Source organism: Phoenix dactylifera, chromosome 3, assembly GCF_009389715.1.
Source record: "Phoenix dactylifera cultivar Barhee BC4 chromosome 3, palm_55x_up_171113_PBpolish2nd_filt_p, whole genome shotgun sequence".
NCBI lineage: Eukaryota > Viridiplantae > Streptophyta > Magnoliopsida > Arecales > Arecaceae > Phoenix > Phoenix dactylifera.
Genome location: NC_052394.1, coordinates 14,085,937 through 14,111,967, shown reverse-complemented (window position 1 = coordinate 14,111,967; position 26,031 = coordinate 14,085,937). Strand labels below are relative to the sequence as shown.

Here is a 26,031-nt window from a genome sequence, read left to right as displayed (position 1 = left end):
ATTGTCAAAAAGGAGGGGAATAAAACAGCTCACTAATCAAATTGTGTGTGCAGTTTAGAATATTAGAATACTGAATGGACAAGATTGCATATTTGTTGATGATAATTAAAAGAACGGAAATTACAGTTTCATTCCCCCTACTTTGCCCTAGTAGCTCTCACACCCCCTCAGGTTTCAAAATTTTTAATTGGCTCACAAATCCTGAAAGAGATTTCCATTAATTTGCCAAAGCTTCAAATTATCAGTGGACTTTTTAACATTAATCTATTTGTTTATAATGTCTAAACTCTAAATCAACATAAGGGTGTCAGATGTACCAACACAACTGTTGCCCAGTAGATACAACCCAAGAGGGGGGGTGAATTGGGTCTTTTAATACTTTTAAGCTACTTCTAGCACTTTTTGATTAATTATGCTAAGTTGTATATATGCGCAGTGAAAGTTAAACTTAGCGACAGTTTGATGTATAGAATGTGACTTGATTGAGTATGCTTGCAACTAAAGAATTCGCGGATAATAGTTAAGCAAGCAATTTATCTAAGTGAGTAAGTGTGTGAGTTAGATAATGACAAAAAGCATTACAAACACAGCAAACATATAGTGGTTCGGTGCACCCCAGCACCTACATCCACTCCCCAAGACTTCTTGGGAATTTCACTATAATCCTACAGATTACAGTCGGTTGTTTTACAAGCTCACAACCCAACTTGTTGTTTTGCGAGATCACAACGAACTCGGTCGGTTTTCCCAGGCTCACCGACTAGAACCAACCCCGATTGTTTTCCCGGGCTCACAATCAAACCCTTTCACGTTGGTTTTACCCTCGGCTCACCAACAAACCTATCTCCGTTGGTTTTCCCTTCGGCTCACCAACAAACCTTACACCGTTGGTTTTCCCTTTGGCTCACCAACAAACCTTAACCCCTTGATTCAATCCCGTGATTGAATCAAGTTACAAGATAATAAAACAAAGTTTAAAACAAATCAAAGCTTCTTAAACAAGCAAATATAACAATATAAACAAACAGAGTAAAGAGAAGCCCTCAAACGAGTTTTGAAGATGGAGGAGCTCGACTTCTTCTTTACTTGACCCTCTTCTGATTTGGCACGAAGTAGAGGATCACCGAGGCAGCACACTGATGGAGAGGAAGCTTTGGGATTCACTTGGAAGCTCTTCTTCTCTCTATTTCTCTTTGGATGGCCCTTTTTGTGCTTATGGGAGATTTTCCTTGTAATCTCTTTCCTAAATGTTTTCTCCCACTTCCATAAGTTCTCTCCTAGCTCTCTTCTTGTTTTTATAGCTTTTGATAACGTGGAAACAAGAATATAGCCGTTAGAGACAAAAATAGAGCCGTTGGAACCAGTCTGCACCTCCTGACAATATTACCGTTGGGATCGGAGTCGACTCGCGCGATCAGGAGTCGACTCGCCTGTTGCAGGAGTCGACTCGTGCTTTACTGGAGACGACTCGGCCACTGTTCCAAATTTGAATTATGGTGCATCCTCGACTGGGAGTCGACTCGTCTTAACCCGGAGTCGACTCGCCAACTTCTGGAGCTGACTTGGCAATTTCGGAGTCGGCTCATCCACTGAAGTCCGTGGATCCAATTTTGAATTTTGTCCTCTCGAGTCGACTCGACTGTCCTGGGAGTCGACTCGAATCTCAGACCCCGAACTCCCGATCCTCTGTCTTTTGGCTCGTCCAGTCTTGGAGTCGACTCGAACTTCCTTGGAGTCGACTCGGCTCTCAGTTTGTGAAACACAACCTTCTGCCATCTTGGTGTAGCGCTGCCTTGGAGTCGACTCGAGCTGTCTGGGAGTCGACTCGAATCTCAGAGGCAGTAACTTGGTTTTCTGTCTGTTGATGGTCGCGGAGTCTCGGAGTCGACTCGTGCAATGCGGGAGTCGACTCGAATCTCAGAGTCCCAAAAATGCTCTCTGACTTTTTCCTTGTGTTCCGCTGAGAGTCGACTCTTGCTTTCTTCGGAGTCGACCTACCAACCATCGGAGTCGACTCGCGTTCCACTGGAGTCGACTCGAATCTCAGACCCGAAAACTGCTCTCTGACTTTTCTGCCTGTGACTCCTAGGAGTCGACTCATACTTCTCCGGAGTCGACTCATACTTCTCTGGAGTCGACTCGAATTCCACTGGAGTCGACTCGAAGACTGTTCTTTTGAATTTTTCTTTTGATTTTACTCCTCCAATTTGAATCCTTTGAACTTTAAGCTTGGGCCAATGAATTGTAGCTTTCTTCCAACTTTTCTTGAGAACTTTGGAGGCCTTCTTGTATTCTTCCAACTTGCTATGTTCCTTGCAAAATAAATATCTTTCTCCTTGCAACACAAACATTAGTATTTATACTTCAAGGTTTTGTGATCATCAAAATCAATCTTTGAATCAATCTTTGGGTCATCAGTCTCCCCCTTTTTGATGATGACAAAACTTGGAGTATATGCAATATAAAAGATATTGTTTTCTAGAAGTAATACATAGCAAAGTTGCATGAAGTAGAAAACATATATATTTGAAACATACTTCATGATACTGCTTTAGATTCAATCAGCTTAACACAATCAATTTAAAAAGCATTATAAGCAAAAAGCATATACTTAAATATTTCTCCCCCTTAATATTTAAGCTGATTTGTACTCAATACAAAAAGCATTATAAGCATATACTTAAATATTTCTCCCCCTTTTTGACAACATCAAAAAAAAATAGGGAAACATTAAGCACAAATATTTCTTTTCCTTATTGTACTCTGATTTGAATGTTGAATTATTGCAAGAATATGAATCATATAACTCAAGGCAATAATATTGGAATCAGATTAGTGAGCACAGATCAGAGCCAATTAAGATAATTTCAGAGCAGAACACATTGAATGTGATTTCAAGAAGTTTTCTAATTTGATACCACAGATAGTTTTCTAATCAAGTGTGGGTGGAATCTCTCTTAGGTTAATTCAAGAAGTACCACAAATGATATTCAATGAAAAGCACGAATGGAAGTCTAACATCTCTTCAATAATAAGTATGAAAGCTTGTTCATTTAAGATCTTTTGCCCAATCTATTAAGTGTTTTATCAACAGGAGAGCAATTTAATTAATTTTCAGAGTAACAGGTCAAAACCTATATATGTAAAAGACACATCATCATGTTGGATCATTAAGTCTTAATAACTTCAAAGTTCTTTAATGATAATAAGATCATTGGGGCACAAACACCAAAATATGAAATCATGCAACATGATTTCTTTAGAGACTTTCTTTTATCTCTGTAGAAAGTAAGCACAATTTGATACATAACAATATGAATTGGCACACAATTTAAGTTCTAAAGTTCAAGTCAATTACACGTTATTCTCCCCCTTTTTCATTAAGTTAGAGGCTCTCAAGATTTGTAATTTGGTTCATGAGTGATGCATAAGATATACTAACCAAATAACACGCCTCAAGGTGTATCATAAAGATTTTCAGATTTAAATTTCAGATGATACATATTGGAGAGTATTAGGATCACTTTTCATTTAGTATTCTTTCCCTCTCCTATAGATTCATGTAATTAAGTTCCATAAGACCTCTCCTTCTGAAATTTTCTTTCTCCCCCTCAATTGATCATTCCATTTAAGAGTTTAGAATCCTAAGATAATGTTCAACAAAATTGTCAATCTCAAAAATATATTTTCTATAAGTTTCAGCTTATTTTCATAAGACTCAAGGTTTGAGATAAGACAACCTTTATAGAACTCATCTCAAGGTAATTAAAGCATGTCTTGCAATATAAGGAGGTTCATCAAAATCAATCCATAAAGTTCAAAGCATGCATCAAAATAAAGTGTCTTTGGGATAGGATACTGAATATCTAAAGCTCCCCCTCAAAAGATGCATTCTTCTTTAATCATTTTAAATTGTTGAATTTCAGATTATAGTGATAAACGTGAATAACACTGAAATTCTATGACATCGAGAATGTAGAGTAATCTAGTATTATTTCAAAATTTGTAGTAATTACTCTTTCTAATCCTTTACGAACAAGTTATGCTTTCTCATAATCTTAGAGAAAATGTGTAGAAATATTAATCAGAAAATGATTCATTTGAAGCTTAGTTTCTTTCAACCGCATTTACATTTTCTTTCTTTTAGAATCATTTGAGTGAGCTGAAATATTTCTAGCTTTAAGATCATTCACTCTATTGATAGAAGTGTTTAATAATGTAGGGGAGAAAAACATATAGATGATTATTGAAATATATATATTTTTAGAACTCAATTTCTTAATCATAGTTTTTCACCAATGTATTCATGAAACACAATAAATCTTTTTAATATCAAAATAAAATCATATATTTAGAAATTTTTGTTTGCAATCAAGATCATCGAAAAACACATCATTTGGACCAATATTAGTACACTTTGAAGATAAGAAATGATATGTTTCGGATGCGTATCGGAGCAATCAACCAAAGGCATCAGAATTAATTCTGTTTTTCTTACATTAAGATTTTATTTAGAAATCATATTGAGTTTAAGCTTGTATACAAAATCAGATTCTGAATTACATAGGATTTTCAATTGAGGCTTTCAAAATCATAATTTGAGATATGTATCTTCCACATTATAGCTCATCTTAAATCATTACGATTGAAAATACATATTTCAAACATATAAGAGCATATTCAGAATCTTTGTATTAAATGTTGAGTTTTGGTACGAATTTGAACATTATATACCAAATTTAGGCAAGTTGAAGGATAGATCAAGATTAATTCATTCTGCCTAAATAGAGATATCTTTCTCTTCTCCTTTTTACAAATTTATTTAACTTTCAGATTTTAAAGATGATTGTGAACGACAAATCTGAAATTTCTTTTCAATAGAACCAAACAAAAGATGTTATGTAGCAATTCAAACATTCAAACAAATTGTCCAAGGATGAAGCATTACAAAACATTGAGAACCAATAAATCAAGACATCATACCATATGCAAAATAAATCATGTGTTAAATCATGCATTAAAATATTAAGAACAAGCATGTCAAGGATCCAAATCAATATTTTTCAAATAAACTCCCCCTATTTAAATATAATCTTGCAATGATTTTATCCTTAAAGTGTGTTTTCAAGTGATTAAAAAAAATTGACTTAATTCTACTTTCATTAACTTTGTCTTTCATTTATAACTTTCTTATGCTCTATACTCTATTTGCTCCCTATCCGGTGGAGTTGGAAGGGGCACGAGGTACTACCACTAGCCTCCCTCTTGTGCCGTCCCTAATATGCCCTACACCGAATAGTTGGGTCAAATAGTGCCGGGTACTACCACTAGCCTCCCCATTGGCACCATCCCTATGATGAGCAATATAGAAAATTTATAAAGTTCACTTCAAACTATTCCTGTTTAAGTGTAATTAATTACGAATTTTATCCCTTCCAAATGTGCCGAATATATTATGCTTGTTTTGCTTTTCCTTAAGATTGGGGTATTTGCCTCTACTTGGATTTTACTTCTCTTGAATAATATCCATTTTCTTTTCTTTATCTCTCTCTCTTTTTGTTATTCTCAAGTAATTTACACGAAAGAGCAGAATAAAGAATTTATCTTGTGTATCATTTATATGTGTATCATGCAAACAACATTTTCATTATGCTCATGGATTCATAACTTCTCATAAGTTATTTTACATCAAAATTTTAAGCATATACTTGTGTATTTCATGGTTATGACATATGCAAAGATATATTCTAGTTTTGGCAAACCATGAAACACTCTCTAAAAGTACAATTCAATCAATTATAGACATGATATCAAAAATTAATAATTAAAGACTTTAATCATGTCGTAATAAGACTTAAGTTATTGACTTTGCTCAATTAATTTATGAGAGAAGTATCTAGAATTACCATTTCATTCTGCATTCTTCAGTCAAATACCTACTAGATTTCTTATGTATGAACTTTTGGCTGAAGAAGGTCCTCTCTCTTGTTTGCATGTGAATGTTTATTGTATCTTACATGAAGATATCCTTCAAGTTGAAATCTCTCATTTTTCTTTCTTGAAGGAAGGTCATTAGTTTCTTTAAGATACAAAGCATTCATCCAACATATATATTTTTTAACTAGATGACTCAATATAAGATATGACAATAGTTGCATGTTGAGTCACTTTACTCAAGAGATTGCCTAAATATAAGCAAGCACATATCATTTGAACTAAAGAGATAGATTCATTAACCAAGATAGTTTAAGTCAATTTAGTTTAGATTCTATTTGCTTAAGATAATTATTAATAAGATATGTTAACTATGTTTTAATCAATTTATCTTAAACATTTGTTTCTATCAAAATTCAGATTATGATTCATTTGTTATCAATAAATTATGATTCATTAGAGTTAGATTGAAGTCTTGCATAAGGGCACATAATGATCACACAATCTGGTCTATTAGGTGTTTGATGAAATAATTATTCTATCATGCTTTTGATGCTTGTTCCAAATCACATATTGCTTTATCATATTGGTAATGAGTGTTTTCAAATAAGGTGGTTATTTTACATAGATTTTTTTTTTTAAATGAAATAACCACATAGACGTATATTCTACACATTCATTTGACAGAATATAAAGCTCATAAAGCAAGCAAATGATAATGGTGATCTTTACTTCTAATCATGCAAGAATTTCATCAAGATCTAATTCATCTTTTCTTGATTGAATCTTTTAGTAGTCACCAATTTTTCTTCATTAAGTGCATTTCTGAAAACTCAATTTGGTTCTAATTATTAACAAGTTTTCAGATTGTCATATGTAAAAGATTAAACATATCCATATATAATTTGATTTTAGTATCTTGATAATGAATCATTAGTCTCATAAAGAATAAACTGAATTGATATTTCTTTAACTAGAATCTTTTCATTGAATATTCTATATGCATTGCTTGATGAATGATATCCAAGGATAGAAATATCTTTATCAGATTTGGCATTATTTTCATAAGAATATATCAGGTATAACGTGTACGACTGAAAAATATGAAAGATATGCAGTAGTTCATTTTCTATTTTTCAGAAGATCAAATGGAGTTTTCATTAAATATAGACCTAATAGAAACCATATATATGACAAGCAATGATGATAGCTTTTAAATGACTATCGTACAACATTGCCTTTTTTTTTTACTTTCATAGTTTGCAAACCTTTTTCATTTGATCCCTTTCACAAGATTTAGCAAATGCAGAAAATACTTTAATTTTACTTGCCAAAAACAAATCCAATGTAAGCTTGTGAAAACTTAGTGATGGAAACAACATCTTTAGTCTTGTTTGTTTCCTTAGTTAACATGCATAGTAAACTTTGACCTTGCAGAAGATATTCTAAGTAAACCAATGACAAGATCTTTTGAGATTAGGTCCATACTAGCATAAGTTAATTTTATATGCCAAAAAGAATTCTTTGATCATAGTATTTATAATACATATATTCAAAGATATACCAAGTACACATTTTCATATCTATGATCAATGAACAATAATGCCATGGATAAAAACTCTCAGTCAAGCATATAGAGAATTCATTGAGTTATTCTTAGGAGAATTGATTTACCAAATTATCCATCTATAAGTAAAGCATAATCTAGAAAGATGGAGTGATTTGGATATATTTTCTTTTCATATCAGAAATATCACTTATATCACAAGAAAAGAATGATTAATACTTGCAAGATGTGTTTTAATCAACTAATAAAACAATTTCAGTATGAGAGGATGCGAGAATTACTGATTTCATTATTATTTTTTTGTTAATAACTTTTTAAGTTTCTTTATGTTCCATGGGTACCTTGGTACACCTATGTGTCCATCCTCATTTTCTCATTTTGGGTACCCAAGCTTGCTTGAGTCCTTGAGAGTTAGGACATATGGTTCCTTTTGGAACCCATATCTGTTTAATAGTAATAACTTTACCATTTAATTTAATTATACTAGAACGATAGGTAAAGTTGTTATTCCCATCCTTTTCATTTTTGAAATAAGTTATCTTATTTAATGGTTTGCTTGATAAATTGATAACCTTTTTCTCTAGAGATTTATGGCTAAGTGAAGGAGTCAAGCTAAATTTTGATTTATCAAAATCAGCATGTTGGCTTTCAAACATCATTTTTAATCTTTCTGAGCTTACGGTGAATTTGTTAATGCAAGATTTTAATTGATTAATTTCTTCGCGTAAGTTTTGATTTTCTTTAATTAAGCTATGATTTTTCTGAATCAATTCTTCTGAAAATGACCTTAAGCTTTCATTTTCAGAATTTAGTTTCTTAAGATTTTTATTCTTTACAGTTAATTTTCTACATTCACTATACAACTCATGAAAAGCATTTAATAATTCATCATAAGAGAATTCTTCTTGAAAATCATTTGAGGTAAGAGTAGATTCAGATTTTACCTTGTCTTCTTGTGCCATAAAGCACAAGTCAGTTACCTCTTGTAGTTTCTTGGAGCTAATATCATCATTGTTGCTCCTAACCTTTATTTTTTGGCTTGACTCTTTCTTGGTCAAGGCTTTCTTCCTTTTTATCTCTTTCTTCCTTTCTTCTTGCTTTCTCTTTTTCCTTGTCTTTAGGAAGCTGATTTGCCTCGGAGTCGACTCGGACCTTATTGGAGTCGACTCGGCTAGCTTGGGAGTCGACTCGGAACTACTTGGAGTCGACTCGTTCACAGGGTCTTCAAGACTGTGTCTCTGCCTTTCAGACTGTTCTTCTCTAGGAGTCGACTCGGACGAACTGGGAGTCGACTCGGCTACTGTGGAGGATTCTGCAATCTCATTGTTAGTACGCAATTGAAGCACATGTGAGCTAATCTGAGATTTATCATAAATAGTTTCTAAAGTATCCCAGATCTCCTTAGCAGATAAGCATGCAGAAATTTCATTAAACTTCGTTTCATGAATAGCACAATATAATATGTTCATAGCATTAGCATTCAATTGTGCTAAGTCCTTTTCATTAATAGTTTTAGAGAGTGTATGAAGGTCATTTATTATGATTTTCCATAAATAATAGTTTTGTGATTGAATAAAAATGCGCATGCGTGCTTTCCAATATGTGTAGTCTATGCCATTAAACAGTGGAGGCCTATCAATTAACTGTCCTTCTCCTAGAAAACTATCTATTTGAGTTGTCATGATCTTTGGCTCTTGATCGTGAGATCAATAATTAATCTTAGAGCACCTGCTCTGATACCACTTGTTGCCCAGTAGATACAACCCAAGAGGGGGGGTGAATTGGGTCTTTTAATACTTTTAAGCTACTTCTAGCACTTTTTGATTAATTATGCTAAGTTGTATATATGCGCAGTGAAAGTTAAACTTAGCGACAGTTTGATGTATAGAATGTGACTTGATTGAGTATGCTTGCAACTAAAGAATTCGCGGATAATAGTTAAGCAAGCAATTTATCTAAGTGAGTAAGTGTGTGAGTTAGATAATGACAAAAAGCATTACAAACACAGCAAACATATAGTGGTTCGGTGCACCCCAGCACCTACATCCACTCCCCAAGACTTCTTGGGAATTTCACTATAATCCTACAGATTACAGTCGGTTGTTTTACAAGCTCACAACCCAACTTGTTGTTTTGCGAGATCACAACGAACTCGGTCGGTTTTCCCAGGCTCACCGACTAGAACCAACCCCGATTGTTTTCCCGGGCTCACAATCAAACCCTTTCACGTTGGTTTTACCCTCGGCTCACCAACAAACCTATCTCCGTTGGTTTTCCCTTCGGCTCACCAACAAACCTTACACCGTTGGTTTTCCCTTTGGCTCACCAACAAACCTTAACCCCTTGATTCAATCCCGTGATTGAATCAAGTTACAAGATAATAAAACAAAGTTTAAAACAAATCAAAGCTTCTTAAACAAGCAAATATAACAATATAAACAAACAGAGTAAAGAGAAGCCCTCAAACGAGTTTTGAAGATGGAGGAGCTCGACTTCTTCTTTACTTGACCCTCTTCTGATTTGGCACGAAGTAGAGGATCACCGAGGCAGCACACTGATGGAGAGGAAGCTTTGGGATTCACTTGGAAGCTCTTCTTCTCTCTATTTCTCTTTGGATGGCCCTTTTTGTGCTTATGGGAGATTTTCCTTGTAATCTCTTTCCTAAATGTTTTCTCCCACTTCCATAAGTTCTCTCCTAGCTCTCTTCTTGTTTTTATAGCTTTTGATAACGTGGAAACAAGAATATAGCCGTTAGAGACAAAAATAGAGCCGTTGGAACCAGTCTGCACCTCCTGACAATATTACCGTTGGGATCGGAGTCGACTCGCGCGATCAGGAGTCGACTCGCCTGTTGCAGGAGTCGACTCGTGCTTTACTGGAGACGACTCGGCCACTGTTCCAAATTTGAATTATGGTGCATCCTCGACTGGGAGTCGACTCGTCTTAACCCGGAGTCGACTCGCCAACTTCTGGAGCTGACTTGGCAATTTCGGAGTCGGCTCATCCACTGAAGTCCGTGGATCCAATTTTGAATTTTGTCCTCTCGAGTCGACTCGACTGTCCTGGGAGTCGACTCGAATCTCAGACCCCGAACTCCCGATCCTCTGTCTTTTGGCTCGTCCAGTCTTGGAGTCGACTCGAACTTCCTTGGAGTCGACTCGGCTCTCAGTTTGTGAAACACAACCTTCTGCCATCTTGGTGTAGCGCTGCCTTGGAGTCGACTCGAGCTGTCTGGGAGTCGACTCGAATCTCAGAGGCAGTAACTTGGTTTTCTGTCTGTTGATGGTCGCGGAGTCTCGGAGTCGACTCGTGCAATGCGGGAGTCGACTCGAATCTCAGAGTCCCAAAAATGCTCTCTGACTTTTTCCTTGTGTTCCGCTGAGAGTCGACTCTTGCTTTCTTCGGAGTCGACCTACCAACCATCGGAGTCGACTCGCGTTCCACTGGAGTCGACTCGAATCTCAGACCCGAAAACTGCTCTCTGACTTTTCTGCCTGTGACTCCTAGGAGTCGACTCATACTTCTCCGGAGTCGACTCATACTTCTCTGGAGTCGACTCGAATTCCACTGGAGTCGACTCGAAGACTGTTCTTTTGAATTTTTCTTTTGATTTTACTCCTCCAATTTGAATCCTTTGAACTTTAAGCTTGGGCCAATGAATTGTAGCTTTCTTCCAACTTTTCTTGAGAACTTTGGAGGCCTTCTTGTATTCTTCCAACTTGCTATGTTCCTTGCAAAATAAATATCTTTCTCCTTGCAACACAAACATTAGTATTTATACTTCAAGGTTTTGTGATCATCAAAATCAATCTTTGAATCAATCTTTGGGTCATCAACAACCCAACTTATTTCGCTGAAAGGTGATACTTAAGGTGTTGCATCACATTTTTGTTAAAACTAAAGTAAAAGGATGTTTCAATAATCTACTGCTAAGGTAGGGTGCCAACTGGCTCAGTCAGTCAAATAAAATCACTAGGCATTGATTCCACAAAAGTTGATTAGCATACCCTCCTTTATATATATGGGTAAGCTAGGTAGGTGGACCAATACATAGATTATAAGCACACCACCCCAACAAAGGTCCTAACAATCTAAAAGCAAAACTCATTGAACATGAAAAGTGATGCAAAGGATTGCAAATGCTTAAAATATAAATCCTATGCCATCTAAGATCCTCTACCATGCATATTCAATTTTCAGATATCATATACTCTACCATGCATCCTAGAAGCATGCACAAACCTTGGAAAATGTAGAAGAGCATTCATACTCTTAACAGGCAACACAAAATGCATGAAATGAGCGACTTGAAATACATTGCTTATTTAAATGTTTAAAAGATGAGCAAAAAGGAATCACCTTAACAATGGCGACTGCAAATGAGGCTGGGATGAAGGAAAATGCAATATTAACAATAATTGAAGCAGAGAACGCATCCAAATCCTACAACAGGGATACATGCCATCAAAAGCGAATACAACATGGAAGTTAGCATAAGTAATGTGAATATATGAAACCATATGCAGCAAGTCAAAAAATAGCCAAGCCAGGAAACTGTATACATGAGCACTTTGGATGGAAATATAGATGGCATTAACAATTTGAAAAAAAAAAAATGATGACTGCAAGTAAGCATAACATGTTCAAAACAACTAAATAAGCTACAATGACATACATGAAGATCTATAAGGTTCATTCAGAAGGATGGAGCAAAGTAAGTCAAAGAAATTTAGTATAATTTATGCACAATTAGATATCTCCATCTAAGATTTTTCTGTAGGAAGCAATAGATATAATTAGACTACAGATCAAAGAAGTATGCTACTTTCTTTTGCAGGAAGTAATATATATATAGTTAAACTACAATTCAAAAAAGTATGCAACTTTCCTTATCATGTGGTGCAACATATTCAGAATAGCATTGCCAGATGATTAAAACTACATCAGACCAGCTTCATTAATACATTCTCAACAATGTACAAAAGCATGTACCCTAGGGACCCATTTGATTCAAGAGTTCAAGCAAAAACAAAGGGTTATAACTTATAAATGTGTTTTAAGTACCGGTCCGAAATGGGTGGTACAGGGCATATCATGCTGACATGGTGAAGATAGTTACAAAGAGTAGGTTCAGTACCAGGTTCCTTGCCAGATCAGGAAGAACTAGTCCAAACCGCTCGGTATTGATTGGTACCAAGCAGTATGGTCTAGCATCTGGCAGTTTCGCACTAGTATTAGTTTGTTCAAGATAGGAGAGGAAAACTGAGTGGATGAGCTCAAGTTCTTCCATATCAGGCTGCAAATTGGCACAATCAAATCTCCAAGTCCCTTTGTTAGGGTAACTATCATCCCTTCCGCCTTTATTTTTGTCCAGAAAAAAGGATAAAAACGAAAAAATACAAGGAAAATCATGCTAAAATTTCTTGTTTTGGCATGATCTTCATTATATGCTGGAGCTCTAGCATGAAACCCTAAAAAACTATTAAAACTGGGAAAAAACTATGCTCTAGCATGAAACCCTATAATACTGTTAAAACTGGAAAAAAACTAGGAAAAAAGCAACATTAAAAACCTACGAAACACTAAAAGAACAAATGATGATCATTTTTTAATGCATCGGTGTAGACCAGTATGGTGTAGCATACCATATGTCAGTACCCTACCATAAAGGTACCCATTCCGACCGGCTACTTGACTGATATGGGATCTAAAACACAGTACTTAAAACATAGGATCAGAACATAAACACCTCATATTTGATTATTTGGTCCAGAATATCAACAAAATTACACCTCCAATTCTACCTCTGTTATTGTGATCTCAATTTAATTTATATAAATTTCAGATCACCACAAATTAGTACTTAGTTACTTGAAATTCGTCAAGAAATAGTAGCAATTATCACACCAGGATAAATTCATAGTTTTCCTTCTTGAGGTCTTCTAGGACTTGTAAAGTTCTTAGAAATTTTTGATACCATCACGTCTCAACAAATGGATAATGTTACAAATGTTGCATACAGTCCATTTCTATTCCTTTTACACCTGATCCATTGGGGTCAAATGTTGTAGATCATCAAGTGAAAACCTGAAGACAGAAGATGGTCAATTTTGGACAAATGATTATAGAGTATAAACACTCAAATTGGATTACGGACGGTTTGAATCCAACCTAGCACAATTGCACCCATACCAAATGTAAGTGCCTATTAGATATTTTTTCCTTCTCTTTGCCAATTACATCACGGAATCAATCACTGGGAACATATATAACTAAACAAATAATTGCATTAGGTAATATCTACAAAATCTATAGCAAATATTGATCACTTCAAACAAACCTAGAAACAACCAGATAGGTTAAGACGCCATGAAGAATAGTCCAAGATGGCTTTCATACATTCAACAGATAATTAAATAATGATGATGCTATGGAAGATGCTCAAAATGAGTTGCTGAAAGGAAATGTTTAGCACTGCTGGGGAAATTTGAATGCGATCTCAGACATCATGTTCCTGTCCTAGGAACTAGTAGCAGATAAAATTTGTAAAGGTGAAGCCAAAAGCAGATATGATGCCCCCAATTGTCAAAGTTGAACTACTGAACGCATCCATGTCCTTAAGATATTGTTAGTACACTTCAGGTATACATTTACTCTAAAACGTGACTTATTTAAGATATAGACTTTGATAAAGTCAAAGGATTTCTGGCAGAATTTCTAAGAAGAAAGTTAAGTAACTTTATCAGTCCATTTTCTTTTGGCCCATCTCAAGTAGTTGTAAAATTTGACCACTGGAAGCACTGTAATTGACTTTCATATTTCCTACTAAGTATTAACTGTATAAGTCTAACAATACATGAGAAACTATGAGAACAATAATGGCAGTTAGTAGCAAACAGAATGAAAGAAAGATACATACATGTCTCTGCGACCTCTGTGATACAGTCATCGGTAAAGGGTGATTACGAGTTCGAATTGTCATATTTTTATTACCAGTTGCAAGCCTCAAAATTGCAGCATTCATCACATTGATATAAGTTGGTGCGGCATGCTGACAGGAACTGTTATGAAGTACTGTGTATCCAACACTCCCATCATCATTCTGATCATTCATTACAATTGCACCATACCTACAAGAAAGACAAGCTTATATATAGAAGCAGAACACAGGTCGCAAAGTCAGGACTCAGAAGTAAAATCTGAGCATTAAGCCACAGCTAAAAACATATGTAAATTCAGTTTGCTACGAGATATTTGACATATAAATAATAATTCATCACAATAATCTACCATGTCATGAAGGAACTAATCATGTTGAAGCAGTGTTGCCACGGGCAGCCACCTAGGCACCTAGGCAGTCCTCCTAGGTGCCAGCCACAACACTTAGGCACCTCGTACTTTTCTAGCTGGAGGTTAGGTGGCTGCTCACGTGCTGAAGTTGGCACCTGTCACTTTTTGACTGCTTTTTTACAAGGGTGCCTATTTATGATATTATTTATCATTTTAAATTCCATGTTTCTTCATATACAATACAAATTTATTCACTCCCTAGTATTTCAACATATATTTAGATAGTATGGTGTTTTTTATCTGGTTCCATGAACCGAATATATGCATCTGTATACAAGAACATAATATAAACTTCATTTAATTTTCAGGGATTTTAACTCTAGGCATTTGCCTGGCTGCCTAAGCTTGCCAATTATGAAATTTCGAGGGGCCATGGCTTAGGACCACCTGGGCAATTATACAACATTGTGTTGAAGTGAACTTTGATTCATCGAAAGAATGGCTCTAAAGAACTAACTAATCCATGCATTAAATTATAATATCAACTGACTGATAGATCCACATGGTCCTTGAGAAGAAGAAACATCTATAAGAGGATTGTCAGACTAATAAGCTCCAGCATGTGGGATCTTTAAAGATAAGCATTGTGCACTTATTAGCTTTCCAGCTGCGTAGGCATTTACACCAGTTGCTTTATAATTCTTATGTAACTGAGCTTAAATGTAAGGCCCAAAATTTCAATCAACATAAAGTGATTGGCCAGTTCAAAGGGCACTTTGGTTCTTTGGCTCCTCTCATTTCACAAATGGTTGCTCAAGCAATTACAAAAAGAAAGTAAGTCACATAAACTGATGGTTCTAGCTGTAAAATCTTTCACACTCCTTTTCTTTCTACTTCCTATCTTCATCAAACCTCCTTTTTCATTTATTTCTTTTCCCCATGGGATTGTAACTCATTTTACACACTCACATGTCCCTTTAAAACCAATGTTGCTAAGAGAACTAACCAGCAGGGAGTTTCCACTTGAAGGGATTTTGAAATTAATTAAGGATTCCATTCAGTGTTTTGAAGGCCAAAGAATAGAATAACCAAATTCTGAAGGAAATCATTAAGGCCCCGTTTAGCAGAGCTGTTGGCAGTAGAGCTTTCGGAAGTAGAGCTTTTTGAAGTAGAGCTTTTATAAAAAGCTATTCGTTGTTTGGTAACTACATTTCTAAAGCGTTGTGGAACTTTAATATGTATTTGGTAAACAAACTGAGAAAGTACTTCTGATATGACAAAATGACCACAAAGAACATTACATAGTATTATACAACAGAGCATAATAAAATGTAATATATATTAATACATAAATATATAATATAGTATAACATTATTATAATATATTAATATAATATTGTATAGTATAGCATAATAATATAACATAATTTGATATTATGCAACATAACATATTAATATATTATGATTAATGTAATATAATATTATATTTATAGTATAATACAATAATAAAGGTATAAAATATTATAATTATCATCATTATATATTAAAAAGCCTTTACCGCAGCAGCAGGCAAGATTGGTTATGGGAAATCTTTTAAAGAAGATTAGTTCTATTAGTATAATCTGTAATTATAATATTTTATCATGGCTATTTTGGTATTTTCTGGCCCGCCAAAAGCTCTGCCAAATGGGGTTTAAGTATAATTTGCACCGAGGACTTGTACTATACTTTAATATCCTCTAAATTTGCAAGATTAATTATATAATCACAATGTGGCGAAATATGTACATATTCTTTTAGTAAGTAACATCACCTTGCCTTAGTCACATTAGTTTCAGCTTTCGAGGGAGATCTGTCTAAAAGAATGCGTCGACCTATTGTAGTGTCCAATTCAGGTATGACAAAAAAAGAGAGCATATAACATGGGAATCATTCCCAAAGAATTTTAATCATGATAAAGACTAAGGGGCAGGGCAGACATTCTTTCGCTCTCCCTTAGCAATCAATATCATGAATTTAATTATTCATGAGTTTCAACATAGTATCTATTAACATAGATACAAATATCTAAAGCAAAGAAGAAGAACAAAAGAAGAATGAAAATTTTCAGCCTGATTATTTGAGACTTCTTCTAATTAATGTGAACCAATGGAATATCATGTTAATTCATTAACCTGTACATTTAATCTAAAAAATTATTTTTACGTGAAGAAAGCAGTAACATACATTTCAAAAGAAAGTAAGAAACTACAATATAGTACATGACTAAAACAATATTTTCAAGTTAAGCATAGTATTACTGAACAATTGCCATTTATTGGAGTCTTAAGAATTTCTACAGACAAATTGCTGAAAAACACACACCAAAAAAAAACAAGACTTTAAATTTTGAACATCTAGTAAGAAAATATACAAAGCTCAGCTATACGTAAGATGTAAAACTCTCCTATTATTCTCAAAAAATCAACTTAAATTCAAACAAAGGTGCTTCCAACATTCAAAAGCTTGAAATCATAAATCTTTTCTTTTCTTCTTTTTTAAGCCATAAATCCTTTTTGTAAACTGAAGGACTATTTTTTTTAAAAAAAAATATTCTTGAGTCCAAGTCTGTCTTGATGTTCCAAAATTCTCATCACCCCACAAAGAGCAAGGTGTCCTATTACAGGGCGAGCTAGCCCACGACAATATCAGCTCATTGTTGTATTTGCTTTTTCATAGAGCTAAATAAAGAAACTTAGAGCTAAATACAAAAGTGCCAGGAGGGAATGTTCAATCTAAATTTAGAAACAGTTTAAATAGGTTACTTTGGAACACAATTTAAAGCAAAATGTGAAGAAGTCAAGACAAATTGGATTTGATTGCATATAGTTTGGATACAACTAGTGCAATTTCTAATATAAAATAATAAGGGCTTCGATAAAGCAAAAAGCATTTCCACCACTAGTTCCTTTTCGAAAACCAGTGAAATAAAAAAAATAGCAGGTAACGCCCATTTGACCCACTTTCAACGACATGTAACCTCACAACATAATTTTGAATAGCGCAAAGAGAAGTCGGAATGTTAACCAACAATGCCAAACCACATATAAAAGCTATGCTACACAATTAAAGAAGTTTCACCTCTAAAGTTGGCACCTGTACATAGGTACATATATTTATGCATGAATGCATACATTTATGTATGTTTGTATGTACCATGGTATGTTGTACCGTACCGAACCGGACGGTACCGAACGTACCATACCATACCAATTTGGTACCGGTACCGATACCGATGGCATACCGACACTCAATACGCCAGGCATACCGCGTACCATACCGTACCGACACTATACTAGTATGGCACCGGTATGGGATCCGATACTGGTACAGCGAACCTAGATATGTACATATATATATGTATGCATGTATGCATGAATATACAAAAATATGAGTATATACAAATATACAAGCCATTGTTTTGATGCTTATCTGAAAAAGAAAAACTGAAAAGGGGAAGGGGAGAGAGAGATATGCCGAGTTTACAGCTAAAGTTGCTTATGATGTTTTAAACTTTTAATATACTTGAGTTGATAAATAATCGGAAAAACTTGATACTAAACATAATGACACAAATTGTCCAACACTTGAAACTGTAAGTCCCTTGCAAGACACTCCAAAAAAGCACCAAATCTTTTGGCTGACATCAGCAGGATGCATCGATGCAGAGTGTTCAGCCTTCTTACATCACTTCTCATCATGCCCAAATGTCCAGAAGTGTTGATACTTCTAGAAATCTTAAAATTGAGTATCCACAAACTAGCTTGACAGCTCGAATATTCTAATGGGAAACTGCTCTAAAACGGTTCAAAGACGTGGTTCCACTTTTGACCAAAGCAAAAGAGTTTCAGTCCTGTGGTTATACTCTAGTTTCAGTAATTTCGACCTTTAAATGCCATTATTTGACAATCCTACAATGTGACAATTAAAATTATTTTTTGAAAATAAAATGTTCAAAAGTTTTGTTTAGACCTTACTATCTCATTGGCAAGCCAACACATGACAAATAAAAAAAAGCTATCGAATTTGAGCTCTAGAGTAGCCACATCTACGTCAAAAAGATTTATTCTTCCTTCTAACTTTTTTGGAATCCAATGCAAAAATGCTTCCAACTGTTCTCACTTCTCAGGTATAGGTTTAGCATAGAGAAAATGCTTCTCAGCCTTTAATGAAATGAAGAAATTTAAAATAATTAAAATAGATGACATATATAGTAGTATTAAATTTTGCTCCATAAGTTAATTTCAACCAAAACTCTTAACAGATTTTGATTGGTTTCAAAGTTTTCGAACGTAACTTTCAACCATGCACTCCAATATCTTTTTGCTCTTGCACCCAGCTAGGTGAAACATTCCTTATTTTACATTTAATCAGTCCAATCAAAATTCTACCGCGTGGTCACACAATAGCATTATTAAATTGGCTTTGATGCAGTTAAGTGCTGAAGGAATGATACTATAGTGACCACCAACTACTTGCTATGAGAAAACAACCAAAAAAAGAAGATTTGGTTGCCAAATAATATTATACAAACAATACTTCCTTGGGTTACAGTTTCTTTATTTTCACAAGCGCGTTGGTCCTAGTTCCTAACCCACATAAAATGAAGAAATATAAAAGCAATTAAGCACACACAAGTGCACCCACGTGCAAGCAAGCAAGTAAACATGGAAAATTGAAAACAGAATGGAAAGGGACGGCAAAATTGAAAGGCGCAAAGAAAAGAAAAGTAGTAGAAGAATCCAAGGGAATAAATAATGGATTAGGGGACACTGCATTGCATAGGATGAACAGTTAGCAGTTCTAGTCAGGTTGAAATTAACCATAAGTCAAGCATCTATCAAGACAAAGTCTTAAACAACATATTCTCTAAACAGAATAAAAAGGAAAGGCTTAGAACCAAAGGAACAAAATTATGAAAGATATTGACATTGAAACAGTGTTTTAAGGCAACAACTATAGTTGTTTTAATTTTGTATAGATGTGAAAAATAATTCCTTAAAAAAACTCAAAAAAAAACCCTGATTAATGTATCAGTTTCTTAGACAGATTTCTAATTCTAACACATCTCAATACAAACATTATATTAGTTAGAATGAATGGTCAGTGAAATGGAATTTAGCAAAGATGTTGAGAATTTTAAGGTCCAAACCAACAATACCTAGACTGGTAAGATTCATTCAGACTCGTGATCAGAAATTCACTGATGGAAAGAAGAGCAGGGCCCAGATCTGGCCCTGCTGCATCAATGGCATCAGCAAGTATCCTTCCTGAATGAGGGAACCTGAAAGTCCTTGGTTCCTGTTTCTGTATCCAACCCCCCCTCACATGAGATGCAACCTGTAGGATTAGAAATATGATAAAGTCTCTCCTTCAAGAAATTTTAGTAACGATGAAACCATACATCTCAAAAGACATGCATGCACACGTGAAATGATATACTTAAAACAACTGATATACTGCACTGAAATGAAAAGAGATAAACTGCACAAAAGATAAGGTTTTCTTTCTGTTGCAAAACAAACCTTCTTGGCAATAGGAAGAGACAGATTGAACGGAATAGGTCCTCCACCACCTCCTCGTAGCAAAGGATTGAAATATGATGTTGTCAAAGTCATAGAATACTGATCAGGATGTGGCTTAAGTTTCAAAAACAGCAAACCAAACAGCAAAAATACAGCTGGAATGAACAGCTGGAAAACAATTGTCCTTCGATCTCTCCGAGCAGATATTGCCCTTTTTATGAAAAGAGCCTTGCTATGTTCCCAAAATGTAGACCTCGTAACCAAACCACAGCTACAAAACTTAACTGTAACAAATGCTATGAAACTACAAACTGTGGAAAATATTAATCTGCAGGTGCTTCCCAGAGAATAACAAATCCATATGAAGAACACTTGAACCTGAAAGGGTAGTTTTGAGTTTGTTGGTTTTATCAGTGTATTGTGGGAAGCTTCAGAAACCACTGTATCAGATCCAGTATGAGATGCATAATATACACTTTTATCATTTTCATCAAAGTTTTGCCCTGAAACTCTCAAGAACACCTCCTCCAAGGTTGTGACAGAGATACCATAACTCTCAATGCCAAAATTTCCCTCACTGTAACCGGAGTGACATTTTTCAGAGCTTAGATGTGGTCGTCTTATGCAACTCTCAATTTCTCGAAACATGTTCTCAAAGGAAGAAGATGATGTAAGAGGAAGTCTGAAGGAAATTTCTGTGCCTACCTAAAGAAGCAGAAAATGAAATGCAAAAAGTTTCAGCAATAAAGAATAATTGAATAAACAACAGAAAAATAGGAGCAAGAAAATAGTAGATTAACTTTAGTAAAAGTGATCATCCAGGCTTTACAAGATAAAATGAACAACAAGCCTGCAATGAAAGCTTACAAAAATTAAAAACTATCTAAAACCACATTCCCCACATAGATCATTGAAATAAACATGATTTAGATGCAAGGACAGCAAAGGTGCTTGAGTACTCATGGAATTAATTTCATGTCAAGTAAATAAAATGGCCGTAAATGTAAAACCTAGGTTATCTTTTTCCTTGTATTTCATGTCTTTATCTACACTTAGGTCAGTGAAGTGTGTGCTTTTCTCTAACCCAAAAAAAAGATGCAGATAATCTTGTCTTCAACTTCAAATTATTCATCATGCCTTACAGGTTATTCTTCTTGATCATTGCAGGTGCAATAAATGAAGCCTCAATAACTGAAATCAGAAGAAAATGAAACAGAAGAGAGGAAGGTTTGTGAGGAAAACAAAGAATGGCGCCTTGCTGCACACTGACCTAAAAATAATCCCTTTATTAGTATCAATTAGCACAACTGCTGAAGCAATGGAAATATAATTAAAAACCTCCTTTAGTGGCAGGCCTTATTTAATTACATTTTGCAAACTATGGTCCCCAAATACATCTCACATGACATACGATATTGGAGCTCTTTTGAGCACCTAGTTCAACTGCTGCAAGCATCATGGAAGATTATTGGAGCATTTGATATACCTAATGACTGAGACATAGCCCAGCAAAAGAGATTCTTTGATCTCCTAGTATTAAATGAGAGGAGTCATAACTCATGTATCTCTCCTTTCCTTTTATTTGGTTGTTATTTGAAAACCTTTGGATGTAGCAGAACTGCAGATTGATTAAGAATGCCTTTTGAAATCATGTTTGAAAGTCCTGACTCCTGAGTCAATGGTCTATCTAGAGAGATGAACTGTGAAGAATTGGAGTTATTTTGTTTCAAAGAAACATCTTGGCCACGTTCAGTCTCTTTCATCGCTCTAACTAATCCCTTTGCTCCTCATTTTTTCCTTCCTCGGTTCCTTTCTTTAGGTTTTTTAAATTATCATATTGTTAGAAGACTTAAATCGAATTAGGGAATTTATTTTAGTATAAGGAGTCCAGATCCAATGGGAATTGGCTACCTCGTGCTTCATATTTTTCTCGTCCTCGGTGGCTTTGGAAATTGAGTATCTTTTCTATATAGATTTTCCTTATTCTTGTAGGACAATTATCCATGGAGTCAATGTATTTATAGTGCCTAAAGAACACATATTCAATTGATCGATTTAATAAAATTGACCTAAACTCTAAATGTTTTTGGAGGTTTCAAACTGTCTTAAGTAAATATCCCATCTTTTACCTCTTTCTCATTTTCTGTTTCGTCTATTTCTGCTCAAAATACAATTGATAAGGGCTTTGGGTGTGGTCATCTTGACATCAAGTGTCCTTAGTGCATGACTGTCACGTGCAATCAAAATGAAAAGTTTGAATCATAAACCTCAATTTGTATGCCATGGATACAGGAGTTCTTGTTAACAAGCCAACTATCAAACCATAGTTGCAAAGGAGGGCTGAGTTTGAAGCAAACTGGACAGGGAGATTGCTCAAAAGCTTGATCAGGTTAACAAGTTCCTCTATCATCTCTTCAAGCCACAATAACTTAAGACTTCAAGCAACTTCAGAAGGACTGACAGGAACCAGCTTCAACATTAGTTATTATTGCTAAAGAGCCTATCAAACACATAATGGAGGATATGCAAGACCAATGCCCTTATGCAAAGGATGCTAAACGTAAAAGGTTGTCATGATCAAAATCTTGGCTTTTGCCCACACAAAGGTGGAGTTTCCTCAAAGGCAAGATGGTGCTTCATCAAGATGGATAACTGCAACCAGAAAGGTTTTCTTGTTTTCATCAAATTATTATTATTAAGAAAATGAATGCATCAAGTGGTATAACAGGGTTTCAGTCTTTTCATGTGATGCCTCAACGAAAAGAATTTGTCTGAAGAATCCTTTTCTATTTGGTCCCATTGTTGTTAAAATCTTACAATTCATGATCTAGATCTTACAATCTGGACCAAAATGCCCCTAGATGATCTGATCCCATCCTTGGATCAGGATCAATGTAGGAACACAAGATTTAGATCCATATGATGTACTATATGATCCTCCTTGGATCAGAGGATCTAACTTGATTATGCTAATTAAAATCATGGATGGATCAGTTTTCAGTAATTAACATGACTTTGGGGCTCTCAAATTATTTGCCAACAATAACTCTTGGGTAGTAAAATTAGTAAATCTATTATTGAAGCTCATAGAGTTGATAAAAAAAAAGAAGAATTTTTTTGTATTTTTACAGCCACACGTTAAAGTCTTGTCCTTGCTTTTTCTAAAACATTCTATGTAAAACTATTGTTAAATTGATTGATAATATATAAATTTCTTGAATAACCAAACAAAGTATTGTTCCATAAGACATGCTATGCGCCTATATTGGTCGAAACTAGAATTTTTGGAATATAAGGCTTTCTATTCACCATTCATCTATTTTACACTTGACTCATATCTCATTTCCTTATATTTAAAAAACAAATCTGAAAGAAATCGAAAAACACTTATGAGTTATGATCCCATCCAATCTAACCCCCTTTAGGGTTTATGACTAAATCCCAATCTTGATAACAACATTTGGGCCCTTCAGTCATGAGTGTTAAAGGTGAGCATGTAAATATCAGTCAAAACGTATATAAAGGCACTTAGATATCTGTTGTGAGTTTTATTTTCATGAAGAGTGATCCTCAAACATTACTTTGCAAGCAACAGAACACAATCGAAATTCATATTTCGTATTTTTGCTGCAGTTGATTCCAGATATCAGCAATGGCATTTTGAGGTTCCCTACGGTGTCCGATGTCACTATTTCTGACCAACTCTCCTTGGATAAGGGAACTAAATTACTTAATTAAGTATTTCAAAGCATCAGTGCTGCTTCAGACTCAATATCTGGATTTTGAATATTCTCTAAGGCACCAGAACATGTCCGAAAAACATACAACATTCTCTTACACTTCAAGTGGCAATAAACCATGTAAAACAACTGCAGCATTATGATGAAGAATATGCAGTTGTTTCAGGTCATCAACTAGGCAAAAGATAATGCATGAACCAATCAAATTAAAGAAAGTTGCAGTACTGAATGGATGCTGTCATTTAATTGATATCTTAGTTTCATAAGAGCATGTACACAGTGATCCGTATTTCTGTTCACAACATATACAGCAAAACATGGATAATTCTAAAGCATACTAGGAACAAATTTTTTACATTCTAAAATAAAAATATGGCCACAACAAGAGCACTCCAAATAAAAGAAATAAATCATTAATACTCTACGAATCATGGAAAGTTGGAAACAACAGTTTCAATCAAGATGCTCCTAATGTCCTTAGTTATTTAGTAAAAGCAAGAAAAAGAACGGTAAGAGATATCTGCTAAAGACCAAAAACAGATCAGTGAAAGAGAAGTACATCAGATAAGCATGTAGCAGTTGGAACATGACGATGAACAATGTCCGCAGCCACAGAGACACCAGGTGCAGCCTGAATAGAATATTATGAATATTAGATAGTAAACAAGAGTTAAATTTACATTAAAAAAAACTGAAAGATAAGCTAAGAAACAAACCTTCACCATTGTAAGGGTGTAACCAACCCCGTATTTATGCTTTAAGTAAAGGGAGCTGCCAAGAAAAAGAAATTATACAACTAAGAAGGTAGTTAAAGGCACAAACCCAAAAAAATGTTGTGTAGAATATAAGGAGCTTGGTAATTACTATGTATTAAAAGTTCTAAATGTTATTGCTTGCACTACCTCTTGAAAGTAAGATTTGACCAAGACCCTCATTCACATAAGATGGTACACCCACCAAATTACAGAATAAAGACATTAACTACATTCAACACAGATAATAGTAAGTTGGAAGGACACAACCAAGACAAAGATACACCATGGAAAGCAGTATCACTGGATAACTCAATATAGGCTCTATATGGTGGGAAGGCAAAACTATGGGAGAGTTGAGGGAATTAGACCTTTCATGCTGAATGGATCAGAATGTTGAGAAATAAAGAAGTGGACAGATACATGGTAAGTAAAATATGATAAGGATGCTAAGGAGAATATGTAGTTCAGATACTAAAGTTAAAATTAGAGTCCAATGGATAAGTAAACTGGGTTAAGAATAAAATTTTGGGATGTGTATTACTATGATGGTCTGGTCATATACAATGGAGGAAGCAATCATTGGTGCATACTGCATAGGATGACACATCATCGACAAAACAAACCGGAGTAACTCAAAGATTATTTAGATCGTGGTGGTCCACAACAATCTGAAGATGCTTTACCTACAATAGGATCAGGCTCTCGGTATAAATGAATGGAAGAAGAGGAGCCTCAGTCTAAACCCCAAGAAACAAGGTCACAGCATACTAAGTGTGCAGTCATGCTAGTAACGTTGTCTATTACAGAGTACATTAAGTATGTCTTAGTGAGTTCACTTTTTCTTTACCTTAACTATTATAAATTCATTAATCTCTCTTTGTTTTCAAGCATAAAGAGCTGAATGATATAGACAGCGGATGTAGATAATTAGGATGCACTATATCGTAATAACTCGGTGTACAACCAAGAACATCCTCATCAAAACCATCCATTAGTTCTTCTTCCTTAGCCTTGCACGAAATCTCCGGCAAAACAATCTGCTTCTGACCATCTCCATTTTAATTTTTTTCCAAGATTCTAGGTATCTACCAAACTGGTTCAATACAGTACCTCAATGCTATCTTCTTTAAAGGAAAAGCTTAGTAGTTCTTGACAAAGTTTGTTGACAGTAACTTGGTACA

At 34.9% G+C, this 26,031-nt stretch overlaps 1 protein-coding gene across 1 annotated transcript in view; it reads right to left on the bottom strand.

Annotated features, from left to right (window-relative positions):
- LOC103707982 (ABC transporter A family member 1) overlaps positions 1-26,031 on the bottom strand; it is an 84,719-nt gene that overhangs the window by 22,811 nt on the left and 35,877 nt on the right. The window contains exons 19-24 of the mRNA XM_039124675.1: positions 24,812-24,866; positions 24,655-24,726; positions 20,356-21,060; positions 19,992-20,170; positions 14,421-14,631; positions 11,861-11,944 (exon numbers count right to left, since the gene is read on the bottom strand). Of these exons, the coding sequence (XP_038980603.1) occupies positions 11,861-11,944; positions 14,421-14,631; positions 19,992-20,170; positions 20,356-21,060; positions 24,655-24,726; positions 24,812-24,866 (1,306 nt within the window). The remainder of the gene's footprint in view (positions 1-11,860; positions 11,945-14,420; positions 14,632-19,991; positions 20,171-20,355; positions 21,061-24,654; positions 24,727-24,811; positions 24,867-26,031) is intronic.